At 38.3% G+C, this 19,790-nt stretch overlaps 1 protein-coding gene across 1 annotated transcript; it reads left to right on the top strand.

The window, feature by feature from the left end:
• The first annotated feature begins 1,964 nt into the window (after positions 1–1,964).
• Positions 1,965–18,320, top strand: RHAG (Rh associated glycoprotein). Its single transcript, XM_071742163.1, has 10 exons — positions 1,965–2,420; positions 6,900–7,083; positions 8,309–8,459; positions 8,644–8,791; positions 9,634–9,800; positions 10,646–10,783; positions 11,560–11,681; positions 12,320–12,405; positions 12,960–13,033; positions 13,841–18,320. Exons 1-10 carry the CDS (start codon positions 2,285–2,287, stop codon positions 13,916–13,918), a joined length of 1,284 nt encoding a protein of 427 aa, XP_071598264.1. The 5' UTR covers positions 1,965–2,284; the 3' UTR covers positions 13,919–18,320.
• The last annotated feature ends 1,470 nt before the right edge of the window (positions 18,321–19,790 follow it).

Genomic DNA, 19,790 nt, shown 5'->3' with positions numbered 1-19,790 from the left:
AATCAGATATTTACTATCTCTCTCCCTTGACAAATTTTCCTGTAGGTCAGGCCAACTATTTCATGACTTGCCACTGACCAGCACCTTGCTGCTGTGCCACCAAGAATGTTTGGGCTCAGTCTCTGAAAGGCTGATGTTTATATAGATGATGAAAGTGCCACATGTAGCAGGAGGTTTTCTGGGATCAGTTCCCTGCAGACTGTTCCCTACAGACACCCTTTCCAAATCTGGCTGCTATGGAGGAACCATTGCACAGGAAATGTATTATTATTATTATTATTATTATTATTATTATTATCATTATTATTATCATTATTATTATTATATTTATAGATATAATATATAATAAATAATATTTTATAAATATATGGTTATATTATTATAATGATAAATTAATTATAACTGGGAAATATACTATCTAGGGAAAGTGAAGATAACACACCTTTTCACTGAAGAATATTCCCTAATCTCTCTCCTTGACACTTCATGCATGCATAAACAGCAAACAGCATTACACTTGAGATTTTTGTAGCATTTGTGTACTCGTCAAGATTTAGTGGAGAGAGAAGTCCTTAACCTTCTTAACAAGAGGGCACAAGGAAGTGGAAGAGATGGAAACAAGCCTCTAGCTGAAATAGAAAGCATCCCAGTTTTTCCTGTAGTCATTATTCCAATTATGTGCTTTTCCTGACAGCAAATGGAGCACACAGAACCTATGCAGGAAAAGTATGGCATCATACTGAACAGGTTTGTAATTGTAAAAGGCCATTGGGGGAAAAAAAATAAAAATAAAAAAAAAAAAAGACATTTACAAGATGTCTATCTAGTTCTCAGCAAGCAGAGAAATGGAAATCATACACAACATTTACAGATGATGAGCTACACACCTTAAAACCTCAAAACGCAGTCTCTACAACAGCAACAAAAAAAGCTGATTTTAGCTTTGCCACTTCCATGTCAGATTCTGTGATAGACTGGAATGTTCTGCTTGTTAAATAAATTTTCCATTCCAAATCCACAGACCCATTTTCAAGGAGAAAAAGTTGAGTTCGTTTTAAACCTAGTTCAGACAATGGTCTAATTTTACATTTATGCTGGAAGACTGGGCAGTGCCAAGGCTTTTATCCTCCCTAGGATTACACCAGTAGTGTAAAACAGACTCAGTACAGAAGTTAACATGAACTGGGCACTGTTCCTAAAAGGTGCCTGATGTCAGCCACCCTGTTTGGGACATTAAAGATTGACAAATATGTGGATTTGTCTCATGTGCACCAGTAGAGGTGTACCTGTTTTTCATTAAATAAAAGGCTCCTACTATAAAATTTTGTCCTGTTGTCTGAATACTGGGTTAATGGAGGCCTTATTGCTCAGTATCACATCAATAAAATATTTTATCCCCAAGACTTTCAGCTGTCAAGACAAATATTGACACTTATTGACAAATAAGTGATCATCCTACAGTAATCAAAGAATTTCATTTGTTCTTTCATTCATGAGAAAGTTTAAATCAATTTAAGAGATTTGATTTCTTATTTTCATTGTCTGAATTAAGGGAAATACAGAATACAATAATTAAAATTTTAAAATTTTTTTTAATCCTCTTTTTATAAATCTACAGGTTTTTGTTATGCGTTTTTTTAACAATTAAGAACATTTTTTTTTTTTTAATGAAGAAATATTATTTTGTTTTGAAATAAGGGCTCACAATGAAAACCTGTGAGCTGAGTACTGCAGCCACTGAGAAACAAGAACTCTGAAGGTCTGCTGAAATTCTCCTTGTTCATATATATACATACAATATGAAGGGATGAAATATATATATATTATTTATACATATTGCATATAAGATGAAAAAATATTTACCTTTTAAAACAAAAGCTACAACTTAAAGAAATTTATGACTAAAGGAAATAAAGCTGACTGTGGCTGTGCTGCTTCCTGTGCACAGCAAACCAGGCTTTGTGAGATTTCTTTTGAGGCCATTTCCTTTTAAAAATCCTCGTAAGACAGTGAGAATCATATCTGTGGCTAAATGAGCTGATTTGCTTTACAACTTGCAAAAATATATAAGCCCAGAAATGGCTCAGAAATAGCCTGGGAAATAAAATTCATTATATTATATTGACCCATGGTGTTTCCCTCCCACAGTGGGTGTGACTTTGCTCGTTCTTCTCTTTTTTTTTTTTTTTTTTTTTTGCTATATCACTCAGGTTCACTGAATTAGGCAGTTCCACCAAAGGCAAGGGTCCTTTATCAAGCTCTCCCAGTCTCCTGCTCTCCTGCAATGCCTTCAGCCCTTGACACAAACATGAGGTTCAAGTTCTCGATCCTGGCTCTTCTTCTACAAGTGGTCATCATTGTGTTGTTTGGGATATTTGTGGAATACGAAGCCAGTGACACCTCTCAAAGTTTATACCCAAGTAAGTGATGCTGTCCAAGATTTATGGATCTGTAGAATTTCTTTAAACTAATCCTCAGTAAGATTTCTGAGTAAGTTATGAAACCTCACAATACAGATAGAAAAGTGTGCTTTGGGGCAAACTATTTTTTTTCTGGGTGTGGAAGCAAAAGGCTTCAAAGACAAATTCAAATTGAGCATGTATAGAATTCTGTAAGTAGCTACTGCTGGAGAGAAGAGTCCTGAAAATAGTTCTAGTGTCTGCATATCAGGCTAAAGCTTGGAAAAGTACAAATTGCTTTGAAGAATCCTGGCATTTTTCAAGGGTGGATTGTAGTGCTTCTTGATGGGCTTTCTGTCCTGATTATTGTAGCAGTAATGAAAATGGACAGAACATTTCAGCACTATCAACCAGATTTCAGAGGTTGTCTTATGAGGCCAGGCAAGGGCATATTCACCATTACATGTTTGCAGAAAGTGGATTCCATGAAAGTCACTTTTTTTTTGTTATAAGGTGGAGAACCCTGCCCCATCTTTCAAAGCAGGGGCTCAGTCCTGGACACTAAGTTTTCTGCCTGCAAAAATTTCTGTTGATTTGTTCTGCAAATGCTTGATGAAGTTCAGGCAGAAAGATCTGGCCTGTTGTAAACACACAGAAAAATAAAACTGCAGAGGAGCCCCTTGTGTCTTGCTGGCAGCATTGGAGCTTTGTTGTCTGTTTTCTCAGCTCTTAACAACTTGTAGCCCTGACTCCAGCCCTCTGTGATGATCTTAACAGTACTGAACTCCTTGCCTGCTGAAGTGCCCATTGAATTTTGAATGTATCCCTCTTTTTGTCTCATTCCAATGGGCCTTTCAGTGACTGATACAGGGGAATGTATCATTTGGGATAACTCCACTGAGATGCAGCAGTACCCCTGAGATACAGCAACTTAGAGCCCTTTCTCTTTCTGAGACACAGCTTGGCCATGTTCATGATATTGAATTATCTCCATTCCTAAACAAGGTGGCCTTTTCTAGATGATATATTGGGAATGACCCTTGGGCCACTGGTACCTGGGAGGTAATAGTTGGCCTGAGCAAAAACTATGCCAAAAACTATGCCAGAAACTATGCTAATAACCTGACAGCACAGATTCCACTCAGGAACCATTATTTTACCAAAATCACTCTTGCCTGAAACACCTGTCCACCCACCTTTTCTCTGACTCTACCCCAAAACATCATCTACACTTCAAAGATTTACTTGTTTCATCCAGGGGAAGATTTACAGTGTCAGAACTGCAGTGCATGCCCTGCTTATGACTTCCTTAGCTCAGCACCATGAATCCAAGATGTCTCAGCATTTTTACGCTGAAGAAAGGTGAAAAAAAAATTAAAATAAAAATTAAGGATCACCACAGTTTTGAAGTCAGGTAAGAGAGGATGATCTGAGACCGTTCCCAAAGCTTGGCTTTGCATTATGCCTGTTTCTCATGGATGTAAATACTGCATTGGACCAACTTCAGGGGTGCTGTTCCTCTAGAATGGAAGGATAAGGGCATGTGATGGTTTTTCCAGCAATCCCAGAGGATTTCTTCAATGTCAGTATCTTGTATGTAATGTCCTCTGATTGTTGCATGACTCATGGCTTAGGAAAACTAAAAATCCCTCTTTTTCAGGGTTTTGCAGTTTAGTCTTTTGACAGATCAAAATCACAATTTTCATATAAACCTAGATGCCATAATGCTTTGAGTCTGGACACCATGCAGAGACCTTGCAGTGGAATTAATGTTTGTTCTGGAAGCCTTGCAGTGTCATGTGCAGTGGTTTTGTTCAGGATCTGATGGAGCATTTTTCCCAATCTTAATTCTCCTGTCTCACATAATAGAAGTTGTTAAACACAAGCTTTGTTAAACACAAGCAGTTACTGAAACAGTTTCTTTCAAATCACACTGTTTTCTCCATCATTTGAAATATTTCCAGACCTACTCTTCTTTAAAAGGATGCATAAGAGGTAGTTAAAAAACAAAGTATATGCTAGGCTAGTTGAAATTTGTCCTCAAATTCATCTATGAATTAACCTAGTTTTAACCAGGATTTTTAAACTTTTGCATAAGTAAGTCCAGACAGCTTTAAAAATTTTGTATGAATCCTGGCTAGCCCTGAGGAGGAGGCAGGATTACATGTCAGCCAGCTCCTTGTTTCAAACAGAATTGCTTCTAAGATTCAGGGATGGGGTAAGATTGCTAAAAACACCTTCGAAAAGAGACTGGAGCCTGGAGAAGATTTATTGGGGAGCACTGAGAATTCAACTTCTCAGTCACTGATGTGATTTTGAAACCTCTTCTTTTGCTCATGTGTAGAATCAGGTTTCTTAAGCAGCAAGGCATCTTTTTCTAACCCAGGCATGGTATACTGAAAATTGCATATATGACTGGGAATGGTTTGATGAGAACCATTTATTTGCTTTTTCTGCAATGATTTAAGCAGAAGACTGCAAATATTAACAAACTATAATCTTCTCTGGAAGACTGGAAAAATCTTACCTGGAGATGACTACCCTGAATGGGCAAAAATAGAACTTTTTCCAAAAGTCCATGGCATAGGGTGATTAAATAATCAAAAGAGCAGAAGTAGTTAATTTTCAAACATACTCCTCATTTTGAGCATGAAACTCATGGGATATGAAGTGAAAACTCTTGAAGTTGTGCATCACTCTGATGTGTCACACTCAGCTTTTATTAAATACAAGCTTCCTTTTTTTTTCAGCTAAATTCAAACAAAAAGGCTCCTTTTTGATAAGTTGTGCAGCTTTCATGGACTTGCCCTCCAATTCTGTATTTTTCTGGTAGCATTAACAAGGTTGTGATAAAGCAGTTAGACAAGTCAGACAAATTACCCAGGCTGCTTCTCAAATTCAAAGGTGTTGATTGGTTGCTGGGTAAATGGTCACTCTCAGAAAATTATTTTAAAAAGAGAAGAAAAAGGCTTAGTCAACATTCAGTCTCCACTGGTCTTGTTCCCAGCCATAGTTTTTCATCCTTTGACAGATCCTCTGAAGGAAAGGAATGTGTTGAGTTCTAAGCAAGGCAGTTATTTTCACACAACATTGCACCCCCAAATATGCAAGTGCCTGAAAAACAGGATCCCAAGTGGAGAAATCCCAAGTGGAGAAATTAAGTTGGTTGTGTGTTTTATACAATATGTAGCAAGCACAAGCCAAGAGTTTGGATGGTAGTTCTGGAAACTGAGTAACATGGAGGAAAATTAAGAGCTTTGTAAGGACTACAGAGGCCTCAGAAATCCCATTAATGGTTTCTACTGAAGTCAGGAAATAAATAATGTCCAGCTGGAAGTGTAAGTAAAAGGGTTGGGCATATCTCCAAACCATCTGCATTTCTGTGCTGCTTCCTTGGTGCATGTAACTCAATATTAAGGATCTTACTCCATGCATGTCTGTATCTCAGTGTTAGGTCAGGGCTGGAATATGACAGTGAAAACAGAATTTTATTAGGAACCTCCAGTAATTTACTATACTTCTGGGCCCTCTTTTGGCTAAATGTGGTAATGCAGAGAGCAAAGTACTAAGAGGTAGAACTTCAAGACAAATACTACAATAACCTGCTCAATGTCTCACATTTTTTCCTGCATATTTGCATGTAAGAGGCACTGGAACTGAAATTAGAATAAATAGTTTATCTAGAATTAGGTTCTTAATAAAAAGAACTTTTCTCTTGATAGAGAAAAAGCATTCATTACAGGACTCAAACTTGCTTGGTGTGAGATCTGTGAGGTCAGATGATAAACTGCAGAGTAACACATTCTTTTCAAATACAAAATATCCATTTGTGGTGATAAAACCCAGTTTCATTAAAAAGCCTAAGAAAAGGAAATTAAAAAAAAATATTAAAAAGTAGGAAAACAACTAGCCACATTGTAATAAAATTCATATTCAGAAAAAAAAAAATTAAAAGCACATTTGAAGAAGGTCTGAGTATATGCTGATTAGAAATATTAATTTACTAGCCTAGATGCCATAACAAATGCCTTTTTTTTTTTTTTTTTTAACCAACTAAAGAAATCAATCTCTGTACAATAATTTTTAGGGATCACAAGAATAAATTTGCACCAAGCCAAGTCACTCTTCCAGAATAATCCCATGTACAATTTTGGAGTTAGCCCCAACACAAGCATGTGACAACTTCACAGAAACTTTTTCTGTGAAGATGTGAAGTTTTGACATTCCAGGTAGCTTCAGAATTGCAGAACAGTTCCAGAAACATAAAAATTGCTGATATAGAGCTCTTGTGTTCTTTCCATAATGACTTAGGCAGGAAAAAACCCAATATTTGTGTCTTATGTTTTCCATACATTCTACCTTCCACTGGCAGACTGGTCCTGAAGTGGGGGGGGGATGGATCACATTGATTACATGAGTCTGGAAATCTTTCTATTAAATCCTTATTCCCCCCAGCTTTCTTTCCTTCATAGTCATTACCCAGGCATGTTTTCCCTTCAGTTTTTCAGGATGTCCATGTGATGATATTTGTTGGCTTTGGTTTCCTGATGACCTTTCTGAAGAAGTATGGATTCAGCAGCATCGGCCTCAACATGCTCATTGCTGCCTTTGGGCTTCAGTGGGGAACCCTGATGCAAGGATTTTGGAATATGAAAGGAGGGAAAATTCATATTGATGTCAAAAGGTACCTGTGAATTTACCAAAATTGACATTGTTATTACTTCAAATATCAGGAGAAGCCATAAACAACATCTGTAGGATGAGAGTTCACTGGAATCTGAGCTTTGCTGACCACATTTAACTGCCCTTCACCTCTGTTGGGGCAGCACTTGGTGCATTGGGCCAAGGGAACCAAAGTGTAGGATGAAATCTGAGGTGCTACATTACATGGGGGCTATGGGTCATGTAGGGAGACTTCTTTCAATCTCTGGAGTTGTGGAAGCTGGAAAATCCAGCAAGGGTCTGTCCTTCCATGACACATGGGGTCACCAGAAGAAAGGCTGGAACAGTGTTTCTGTCCTCTCATGAGGTTTTCTCCTGCCTCTTGAGATCACCAGAATTCAGTAGGCTTTGGACCCCAATCATAGTGTAATAGACCTCATGAACTATGCTGTTACTTTTAATGTTCCTCCCACCCATCTCTCCTGCTTCTACCAAGGTCTCAGGATGTTTTCCACATCTGCTGTGCTGTTTTCTGAGACAACCTGTAGATAGCTTTGAAAGGAAGAGAATCCAAAAATTATTCAGGGACACACAGAAATAACATAAGGAGCTCCTGATGCTTACAGACAGGCATTTGTGGAAGGACCTATAAGCACTATAGGCATTATAAGCTAGTGCCCCCCTGTGCTGTAAATTTCAGACCAACATGTGGCTTTATTTATCTTTGCCATTCCCCAGAGCCTGTTAACACTGGTCCTTCCTGACTGCAAATGTGATGGACAGTGATAGAAAGTTGTGTGAGGCTTTTGAAATGACCTAAACTATCTGACCAAACTCTCTGTCCTCTTTGGAGTTTGACAGTCAGAGCTGGAAATACTCCTGCACATCCACGGTACACACTTCATTGGCCTTTTCACTAGCAGATATAAGATAGATGTAGGGGGTTACCTGCCCACAGCTTTCCCTTGGTGGCTGGTTAAGTTCCCTACATAAAACATCTGCAAAGTCTTGATTAATTTTCATCCACAAAGACGATCTTGATAAATCTATATTGGAAGAGTTAAAGCTCTACTATTTTAATGATAGGTTGGGGGTTTTTTAATGATAATGGGTAGTTTTATATTATAGCTTTGCATCAGGTCTCTTTAAACTGATTTTCTTTTTCCTATTCTTTTGGTTTTGCCTTGGTTTTTTTGGGTTTTAGTAGGGTTTTGGTTTTTTTTTAATTGTTTTTCCCTTAACTTCAGCTTGGTAAATGCAGACTTCAGTACGGCAACAGCTTTGATTTCATTTGGAGCAGTCCTGGGGAAAACAAGTCCTGTTCAGATGCTGATCTTGACAATTCTGGAGATTACAATCTTTGCATGCAACAAATATCTCGTTGCAGGAGTACTTCAGGTACAGACATTTAGCAATAATTGCTTTCATAACAGATTTTGTAATACTCACAGCATAAATGTTCTAGCTTATACTTTCTACCATACAAAATAAACCATTAAAGTCATCCTAACTTCTCCTTCATCAAATCCTAATCTTTATGCTGTATAAAATCTGTGTCATTATTTTGGGGTCCCTATTCCAGGCCTCAGATGTTGGAGCCTCAATGACTATTCATGCTTTTGGAGCTTATTTTGGGTTGGCCGTAACCCTCGTCTTGTATCGTCCTGGCTTGAAAATCAAACATCAAAATGAAGAATCTACCTATCATTCTGACATGTTTGCCATGATTGGTAAGTGATGTAATACTGACTGCTGATCAGTTGTTCATCTCTCTTTCATCCCTAACTGGCTGTTATTACACTGCACCCATTATCTTATTTCACTCTTAGAAGCATATTATTTTTTTTGTCTGATGCATATTCAGTATTTTCAGTGGCACATTCATTTTTATTTTTTATTGTTTAAAAAAAGGAAAGATCAAATTAAAAATGTTTTTGCTGAGCATTAGTGATAATTACGTATTATAAGCAGCATTCCCATACAAATTGACTAAAGATAGTGAGCTGTGCTCTGTCCCTCAAACAAATGTTTTAGAAACCATTCATATAACTGTTTTGAGATCGATTCAGAGATCAGTTTGCCATGTAAAACCATCAGTGATAGAAAGAGATGATGAAGGATTTGCATGTGAACTGTTTTGCTAATTCATTCCTTTCTGGGATGGGCTTAGCAGTGATGCTGAGCTCTGGCAGTGAGTGGGACACGAGAAGAGCTTACAGTGAGTTAATGTATACCACTAAGATTTGACAAAGGCCATGTGTTAAAATCTCAGCTCCCAGTGCTAAAAGCTTCTCCACAATCCAGTATTTCTTCCATCATTTTGGCTATTTCATGTTTCACATTGATCATCTTCATTTTTGTTGCTAGTTCATGGAATCATTGAATGGTCTGGGTTGGAAGGGACCTTAAGGATCATCTGGTTCCAACTCCCCTGCCACAGGGAGGGACACATCCCACTAGACCAGGGTGCTCCAAGCCCCATCCAATTGGTTCTATTATGTTGGATCTTAAACATCAAAAAACTGCTTGTGACTGGACAGTCTTTTTTTCATTTTCTCCTCTTTTCATACAGGTACCCTGTTCCTTTGGCTTTTTTGGCCCAGTTTTAACTGTGCTACTGCATCTGACTCAGCTTACCAGATGAGAGCCATTGTTAACACTTACTATTCCTTGGCTGCCTGTACTGTCATGACTTTTGCCCTCTCCAGCCTGGTGGATCAAAGAGGCAAATTCAGCATGGTAAGAATAACACGAAAACTTCTGTTAAATCAAGTCGCCCCTCTATAATAAAGGTGATTATGCAGGTTCCCTCTGTCCATGAATTATCTGGAGCCTTTACTGAGGGCAAATTTCGAGCTCTTGTGCTTCTAAAAGCTACAATGGAACCTTGGGTCCTGAGGAAACCCAATCTTCTTGAGGTATGGCACGGTTCCTGGTGGGATCAGTGCAAGAGGAGAGTAAAAAACCTCTTAGATCTTATAGTGATGGTCCTGCTCGCTTGTTCTCTCTTGTCCACAGAGACATTAGTCCAACATTCAAGTGGACTTTTGGGTCTTATTCCAAAGCAGATGCTGTGTGAGTTCCCTTACTGAAATAGTCAAAATAGGTCCCTGGCCGACTCACAGTGCAGCTGCAAAACAAGCAAAACCAAACTAAGCTGGGGTTACCAGCCTCCTAACATGTCATCTTCTTGCCCTAAAATCCATCCCTGTGTTTTCACCCACTTGTTTCCAGCACTCAGGGTGAGCAGGCACAGCTCAGTGATCTGGCTCACTGCTGTTGTAGGAAGCAGTTCTCACCACCTCACCCTGGCTTCTCAGGGGGTCAGATGAGTTTGGGGGATTTCACAGAAGTCAGACTTCATGAAACTGTCCCCAGTTAAGGTGCCTTCGAGCAGCTTTGAACCAACTCCCTGAACATGTAACAGAGAGCTCTCTTTTAAATTCCTGCTCACTCCTCATGGGTAAAATCCTACCTGAAGAAATGGAAAGCTTCCATAAGCAAAAAAATCTTCTCCATCACTCCACCCTGAGACAACCTTCTGTTCCACATCTACCATCTCCACCACTGTATATTCCTTTCAGGCTCTCATCCATAATGCCACCCTGGCAGGAGGGGTGGCTGTGGGTACCTGTGCTGATATGTCAATCCATCCTTTTGGTGCCATGTGCATTGGGAGCATCTCTGGAATCATCTCTGTCCTTGGGTTCCGCTTCCTGACTGTAAGTACTGAGGACTCAGCTGTCTTCTCATATCCCTGCTTCTTCACTGACTTTGATGCAGCTCCCTTGGTTTGCCAGAAAGGGATTTGAGAAATTTGTTGATATAAACTCTAGATAATAATTATTTTTAAATTGGTGTGATTTAAATATACGCTAATGAGGTAACTTCAGTCCATCACCTAAAACCAGAGGAAGGACCACAGAGGTCTTGGAGTTCACTCAAGTCAGGATTTCTATTCAAGGAGCTACCAGAATTTTGCTATTTTCAGTGAAATAGGAGTAATTAAATTTCATCTTCTAAAATTTCTGAAAAGATCTGTAATCAAAAAATACTTTTGAAGTGTAAAGAAGAAGTGCTACATGTGCAAAATGCAGACATCAAATATTCTGACTAAAACTCTTTAAAATGACATAGAGAAACATTCTGGAAGAAAATACCTAACTAGCAGGCTCAAAGCAGGTGTGTGTGTTACTTAGCCACCTCTTTCCACTTTGCAGTAGTGGATGAAAAGATTAAGAGTTTCAGTGAAGCATGATATGGTTTGTACCATTATAGGATAGCTTGGGTGTTTACATCATTTTATGTACATCCTTGGTTTTCTCTGCATATAAATAATTTCTTAATGAGGGGAAAGATGGAAGGTTTTATAGCTAAACTTTGAGTACATTTCATAAATTGTTTCTTGTACTTCTGCATTACTTTCATTTGTGTATCATTCTGGAGATGATGGAAGACTATGAACTCACCATAAACTTCTTATTTCCCCTCATTTCAGCCTTTGTTGGCATCCAAGCTGAACATTCAAGATACTTGTGGAGTTCATAACTTGCATGGTTTACCTGGAATAGTGGGAGGTATTGCTGGCATTGTAGTAACTGCAATAACAAATGAAACCAGGTGAGTTATAGAGAGATGAGAGAAAGGGGTTTATTGATTATTGAAGGTCTGAGATAATTTTTCACCTTCCTTGGATCTAATAATGGTATTTTTTTCAGAAAATTATCTTTGATTTGGTGCCAGATATTGTGTTGTGCCTTAAATAGGATTCCTGTTGACATCCTGACTTTGGTGTAGTGTTTGTATGTCAAGCTTGTTCCAAAATAAAAGCTCAAGTAAAACTAAATTATTTTAAAGCACAATAAAGAACCGGATTACAGCACCATTTGAACACAGAAGAATCTTTAATATGATTCTTCAATTACACTCCTGGCAACTCAGATTTCCAAGAAAATTGGCAAAACGGGCTGTTGCCACTAGCTTAGAAGACTCCAAGAAGATGAAATAAATGTTGGTCTCTTTGGCAAATGGGAACATTCTCTAGAAGGCTTACAAGATATTAATAAACTTTTCAACAAAGAGTTTTCATTTGTAGTCCAGATTTTCAGATTTTTGCCTTGTGCAGAATTATGACAGGATCTTTTCCTAGGGGCTGTCTTGTCATGCAGACAGCAAATACTGTTTTATAAGATCCATTATCAGTCTCGAAGTGTAATAGTATTTTGATTTTCAGTGTTTTGTTTTTCTGCTCTTTTCAGGCAAGGTGTCTACCTTACCCCTAGCATGCAGGCTGCTGCCCTGGGCTGTTCAATTGGAACTGGTCTGGCAGGTGGAGCATTGACAGGTCAGTATGATGCATAGAGCAGCTGAAATATATGTGTATTTAGGGGGCTGACTATGGAGACCCTCAGTGTAACAATGTTATGCAAAGAATACAAACCAGGAAAACAGAAATAGTGTGTGATGACACGCTGGCAGGAATTTAAATACAGAAAACCAGTTTTCCAATAATTTTTTCTTCAGATGATGCCTAGATACTGGGTTGTGTATGTAGGAAGAGTCAGATGTTGTTCCAGATGGAATTCTTCTCTAGATTCACACACTTAACTTTCTAAACAGAAACTAGCTGAAGATTAAGACATACTCATTTAGATGTCTTATGTTTCCATGTGATTGTGGATACATTCCAAACAAATATTCAGGCTGAAATAGAAAGTTGCAGTCTGAAGTCTGGGAAAGGTTTGAGCAACTGGAAACAATTTCCTATTCATGCTGTCCCAAAGAAAACTGCATCATAATAAGGGACCTGATGTCATAAGATGCTTGGGCAGAGACTAAGAAACAAGTCAGAAATTTATTTGGATATTTTGTCCATTTTTTAACCTGTTTTCCCTGTAGGTGGTATTCTAAAGCTGCCCTTCTTGGGACAAGCATCAGACCAGAACTGCTTTGATGACTCTGTTTATTGGGAGGTAAGATACAACTTCCCTTAGTTTTCATTATATTGGAAGATGTACAAGATGCTACAGTCCTGCTCTCCTGGGGTTTGTGGTTTGCACACACGAGTCAACTTTCAGAAATGTTCTTCTGCCTCAGGCTGTGAATTTATCAAGGCCACCTTCAGGATCTTTTGTTGGACTTGTTAGCTCCTCCTGTCATTCACATTGGAACAATTAAATTCCAGTATGAACCACACACCCTGCCTTTTGCTGAAAGTTTGCAGTCTAAGGGGAAGCTTTGAGACAAAAGATCAGCTGTGTCAATGATAATCAGAAAAATAACTCTTACAGCACCCGTGCAAATCATTTGCTCTTTGACCTCAGCAAAGTCAAAGCACTGGCTTTTGGCAAGACCTGAAGCAGACTGTTACATGTCAGTGATTTTAAAAAAATGTCTGAAAAGGACAGTTTTAAAGTGTGGCTGAAAAATTCACAGCCTGTGTTGACCAGTGCCAATAAAACAACCCTGCTCCAATGAAGGTTCTGTAGTATTAATAGAACTACTCAGAAAGTAGTTGAGAGGGGACACTGACAGTTGGAATAAAACATTTATATTTCATTAGACATAGTCACCTTGTTTCTTCTGAGCTTTTTGAAAATCCCAGATACTGATTTTGCACTTTCTGAGCTAACATCAGTGGAATTCTACTCTTAAGAAAGCCCTGAATTCATCCCTCAGAATTCAGAAGTGTGGGTTCATATCAGGCTGTAAGTCATCTCTTACAACAAAAAGTAATTCTATATCTCATCAATGGAACTCTTCTCTGATTTTCATGCCAGGTTCCAGAAGAGAAGAAACCAAATGAAATTCTCTCCAACAACCACGATGAGCACAGCAGATTTGAAGCCACAATGTAGAAAAGAAATTAATCTGCAATACTTGTCCTAATGAAGTTCTTTTCAGTTTCTAATGCTAGAAAACAACATTTGATTATTTGTTAACCACACCAGGATTTCAAGAAGAGGCTGTAGGTAGATATATTTTTCAAATATAAAACAAGCTTGATTTTAGAACACATTGTCATTATGTCAAGCTCAGGTGATTTAATTAGATCCTTCCAATATATTTCTTCATAAGAAAACCCCACCACCAACTGCTCTACAAAATGATCTGCATTTTACCATTTGTGGTCACTGAGTCAATCTAGCCATTGAAACAACCTTTTTGTGTTTCAAGTCTAATTCCAGGATACCATATTTAGCTGAAAGATTTCTGAGTTATGTCACATCCTTCAACGGTGCAGAGGCAATCAAGAAGAAACTATTTCTATTGCTTATTTGGATTCTAACAGGCTTCTCACCAGGATAACCCAGATTAACTTTTTACGAATTTGTTGCCTTGGTTTTGGATGGGGAAGAAAATGTTTTGTGTATTCTGAAGGCTGGTTCTGACAGGAAAAAAAATGTGGAAATTATTGGCAAAGCACAGAATATAGTGACTGATGAAGCAATACTAAGTGGCAATATCAGTACCAAGATTCTTTGCTAATATGTTTATCAAAAGGAAAAAGAAAGTGAAATGGTGAAAAAATTCCTTATCACTACAGATTTATTTGGACTGTTTCAAGGACACAATAAGAGAATTGAGTAGGACCCATGAAAAACAGGTAATTCCATAATATGCCTTATTATAGCCAACAGAAATAAATGGGCAGGAGATATATCTTGTCCATAGATATAAAATGAACTAAATTCTAGTTCCAAGAAAAAGTTGGAGTTGTTAGGAACTGATTGGAAAGCAACTATAGTCAACCTACAGGAAACTCAATGGAGAACTTCTGTGAGACCTTTGAAGTAGCTGGTTCCTAAAGCAAGAGAAAGAAGAAAATTGAAGGTAAAGTAAGGTAAATTATTTCCATCTGAGAAGTGATAAGAATGGCTGCTCAATGAAAAGAGTGAAAAAATGAGATATCAGTAGGAAATCTATGAAATGACATTATCTGGGAGTCACACATCTATATCTTCCACAATTGAGTAATCCATTGAAAGGCCATGGATGGGAGATGAAAATCTAACAGAAGGATCACAGTGCCCCCAGGAATTATTCAGATATAGAAAGCTACCAGTGATGTCTCAGAAGGACAAGCTGCAGTGATGAACTTTCAAGATTTTTTTAATATCATCATCTTATTTTAATTCCTATTTTTTTAATATCATCATCTTATTTCAAATTTTATTTATCAGATTTAGTGGAAAATGTTTCTCATATAAAACAGGACAGACATTTTCAGTCCCACTGATGCATTTTTCCATGAAAAACTTCAGATATTAAGCAGGGCTGTCCTTTTGCTCTATCAGCTGTATACTGCTACATATGTCAGATTTTTGTGCAAGAATGACAATAGATTGGTTTTAACACACTTTAGTTCAGATATGCTCTTTGAAGATGTTCAGTGACTGACTCTTTTCTACCTTGTTGGTTAGAAGTCATCTTCTATCCTTTCAAAGCTTCCACACAATCCTTTTTATAAAAAACCAAGAAGACATTTCACTTTGTAAATACTGCATATGTAAGTATTTTGTGCATAATTTACATACAAAACTTATTGAAGCACTTGAAAAACATTCCATATATAGATAGACTGTAAAAATCTTATCCTCATGATCCTGCTTGGGGACATTTTCAGGAAATTCTTTGTCTCCTTTTGTCAAAGATTGACCCTATACACAGGGCCTGCAGTGACAGCACAAGGAGTAATGGTTTTAAAGCTGAAAGAGGGCAGGTTCAGACTATATATTATAAAGAATTTTTTTACTGTGAGGGTGGTGAAACACTGGCAGGTGTTGTCCAGAGATGTGGTAGTTGCACCAGCCCTGGAAACATTCAAAGTCAGGTTGGACAGGGCTCTGAGCAACCCCATCATCTAGTGGGAGATGTCCCTGCCCATCCTTGGAACTGGATGATCTTTAAGGTCCCTTCCTACCCAAATCATTCTATTATTCTATGATTCCAAGTCCAGCTTTTCCTGGGAAACTACATTTTAGATGCTTGAAACCACATAAGGAATATATGACTTTAATAACTGGAAGAGGGACTACAAATGCATCTCTGAAAAACACTTTGCTAGGTCCATTCTTCACAATACTTACAAAAAAATTAACAGTCCAGGAAGAGCATTAGGACAATTGAAAACTTAAAAACATGGGTTGTAAAAACATCTAACAAGGAATAGGACTAAAAGTGACCTCTTAAACAATGTGGTGCAGCCAGATGACTCAACTCTCATGTGGAATTAAGCTAAATGAACAAGATGTGAGGAACTACAGACCAGTGATTGAGAAAATTGTGGGATGTGATAGGAAACAATATAACACTGATAAGAACTGCAGATAACATAATGAAAAATGAAAAGTGAGTTATATGAGAAATAATCTAATACATATAATTGCAGGGGACAGTTGGGAACCTTGAAAGGCCAGCAGTGCCCCCGTGAGCATAGCTGAAATCCCAGCCTCAGATAGAGCAAATCTGAGACCAATAAAAATGTCCTTAGTAGTGGGAAAAGGTGGGGAAGGGAAAGAAAAAGAGAAAAAGGTAATAAGGCATCCAAAAACCCCTGTACTGAGGGCTGTCTGGGGTACTTTTCAGGCAGTCCTGAGGTAAAATGCTGCAGCTTAGAGCAAAACAATAAATTAAATCTCGTTTCAACCATCTATTTGTGTTTGATCTCCTCCTGTGTTCTTCACCCCACTATGGTGGAGAGCTCCTGAACCTGCACAGCCCAAAATGTTTTTATTTTCTATGGTCAGAAACCTAAGACAAGTGCCTCAGATCCAGACAGATGGATCCAGTCCTTACAGTTTGACCATCCTATATTCAAAGACACAGAATTTTCCCAGCAGTTTTCATACTTTTTTCAGCTTGTTTTAGACTGGTCTTCACCCTGGACAGGCTCTCTCTCTGCAACAGACAGTCCACAAAGATGTCTATGATGGTGTCATCAGGAAATTAAATACAGCTCTTGCTGGATTTCTAGATAACCTTTGTTTAAACAGAGCTTTAAATATTACTTACTTTTCAATGTCCCTGTCCCCTTGAGGTGTATGATTTATTTCCCCTAAGGTTCTTTAAAGGCTCACCCCTGTACTTCACACATTAGTGGCATTTGGTTCACTGTCTTACAGTACTTTCTCCTAATTGCTTATTTACAAATTAACCAAATATTTCAATATGCTGAGTCAGCAGAAGCTCTTCTGTACACAGTTATGAATGCTGTGTAATGTGTTACTGGAGAAGTCTCCAGCATTACAGAAGCTTAAAATATTTTGCTAAGAACCCTTTTGCTCAGCAGTGAGGGAGTCATATGCTGGCAGGGAAGGAAAGCAAGGAGTTAAACGAGACACGAGGTGGAGGATGAGCTTTGAGGATGGGACTGAAAAGTAAACCAAAATTAATGTACAATTATAATTTTGAAGCCCTCAATAACTACCATTTCTTTTCTTTCTCATAAAAGGCTGTCAATGTTTCACCCTCCCCAGCAACCACTGAACACACTTTCAGTCCTACCTGTGCTCTCATTTTGACTTGATTTAACAGAAAAAAAATTAAGTATTTTTAGAAGTGAGTAAAAAATTATTCAGCATCAGCATTTACTAAGATGTGCATAAAGGTATCTGGAAAGAATATTGCCTGGCAGCAGCCATCAGGATACTGAAAGCTGTTTCTTAGATTTCTGTCATTCTCAGAAGAAACCTTAGGAGATTGTTCATTTTGTTCAAATCAGTAACATTTTGGAGGTTAGATCAGTCATCCTTTAAAAGATATTTTCTGTATCCACTCCTAATCAGAAAACAGATCTCTTTCTCTCTCAGGGTCAAACTGATGGAAACCACTGGGACTGGTGGTTTTCTAGGTAAAAGCTTCAAATTTAATGTTTCTAATGTAGTATATCTGCTTTAGAGAAATAAAGAAATAAAAGGTCTTAAAGAAATAAAAGATTATTTTTTTAATTTAAAGAAATAAAAGGTTTTTTTCATAGTATTATTTCCTTTTATTAGCAATTTCTTTTTTTAACTAACTGAGCTTATTAACCCTCAGACATTTTCCAAAATACCAGTGGATGATCATAACTTTGAAGACTCTTATGGATACTCAGTACTACCTCTTTCAGAGCAATATCTTTATATGTCACTGCTGAAGGACAAAGTGATTTTAAAGCCATTTACAGAATGCTTACTCAATATTTGCCTACAACAAGTCTTTTAACATTTGTGTTCAAATTTATTGCTGATTAAATGCATGATTTAAATGATCAGATGATCAATTGTACTTGTTTGATGTTTCTTGTCAGTCTTCTTTGCCCAGAGAAGCTGTGGCTGCCCCATCCCTGGCAGTGTCTCAGCCCAGGTTGGATGGGGCTTGGAGCAACCTGGGTTGTGGGAGGTGTCCCTGCCCATGCAGGGGGGTTGGAACTGGATGAGCTTTAAGGTCTCTTCCAACCAAACCATTCTGTGATTCTATTATTCTCTCTCAACCTGCTAAAAAAGGATGTATGGTGAGACTCTTACCAAAAGAGAGCTCTGCATCTTCTTCACAATCCTCCTGCAGATTACTTTTCACCCTACCCTAGGAGGGGACCTGGACATCTTTCCCTGCATTGGGTTTCCCACCCACCCAAAGCCTTTAGACCCAAAGGTCTACACTGTACCACCTTCCTCAAGCTTTTCTCAGATGCATTTCTGACTCAGAAATAAATAATGCATTCATTCAGTACAAAATATATCACCAGGCCACTCCCTATGTGTCCCAACACATATGTGTCCATACATCTCATCAAACAGAGGCTGGGGATTGGTCTCTGGCACTGCACAGATCACATAATCGTGCAACAACTCTTTCTCTTACCTGACCCTCAAAGCAGATATTGGTTCTTTACAGACTCCTCCAAACACAGAGACACACACAGTGAACAAAGAGCACAAAACCATCAGTGCAACTTACTGCAAGAAAATGATTTCCTGACTCAGAACTGCCATGCAGACCTGTTGAAGACTCCCAGAGGAAGCCCTACACCTGGAAGTAAGAACTAATTTATTTCAGAATACTATGGATATCAATGAGATCCACTGAACTGAAACCAAACCCTACTTTCTTGGTTCAGAATCCACCTGTCTCCAGCACTGTCTTCAAAGAGGGAAAGATGGTTGATTTAATATGAGTGGCACAGTTAATGGAAACAGATCTTCCAATTTTCCAGCAAATTTTGCCAATGACCCCTGTGTCTACATCCATTTGTGCTATTTTATTTCTTGAGTTCCTGGTAGGTGAAGAGATTTGGAACAGTGAAAAGAAAAACTCTTCCTCTAACAAGTCCTGCTCAGTGAGATGAGGAAGCACCACAAGAATTTTCTCCTGTTCCTAAAAGAACCTGACCATGTTCTACTCATTCATCAAGTAAAATACCACAGGACAACAAAACCTTTGATGACTATAAACTTAAAGAACACTTAAGAAACAACTTGTTTGGTTCAAGGCATGTGTCTAGAGACATTGCTTGTCAGACCTTGGAGGAGCCATGGATACTGCCCCAAAGCAGAATCTTGGGTGTCCACTTCAAAATAAGGCCAAGGAAAAATGTTCCCAAGCAGGGAAGAAACCCTCACAGTCTGTCACTCATGTCTGTGACAATCTCACCCTCTCAGCTCACTCAATTCCTACCAGTACAGCCAGAACCAGAGATTTTGTTGGTGGGAATCAGGGGGACTGAGCAGACAATGAGGTGAGAGGGGT

This window comes from Heliangelus exortis, chromosome 3, assembly GCF_036169615.1.
Source record: "Heliangelus exortis chromosome 3, bHelExo1.hap1, whole genome shotgun sequence".
NCBI lineage: Eukaryota > Metazoa > Chordata > Aves > Apodiformes > Trochilidae > Heliangelus > Heliangelus exortis.
Note: the sequence above shows the minus strand (reverse complement) of the source record. Positions and strands in the feature narration are given on the sequence as shown.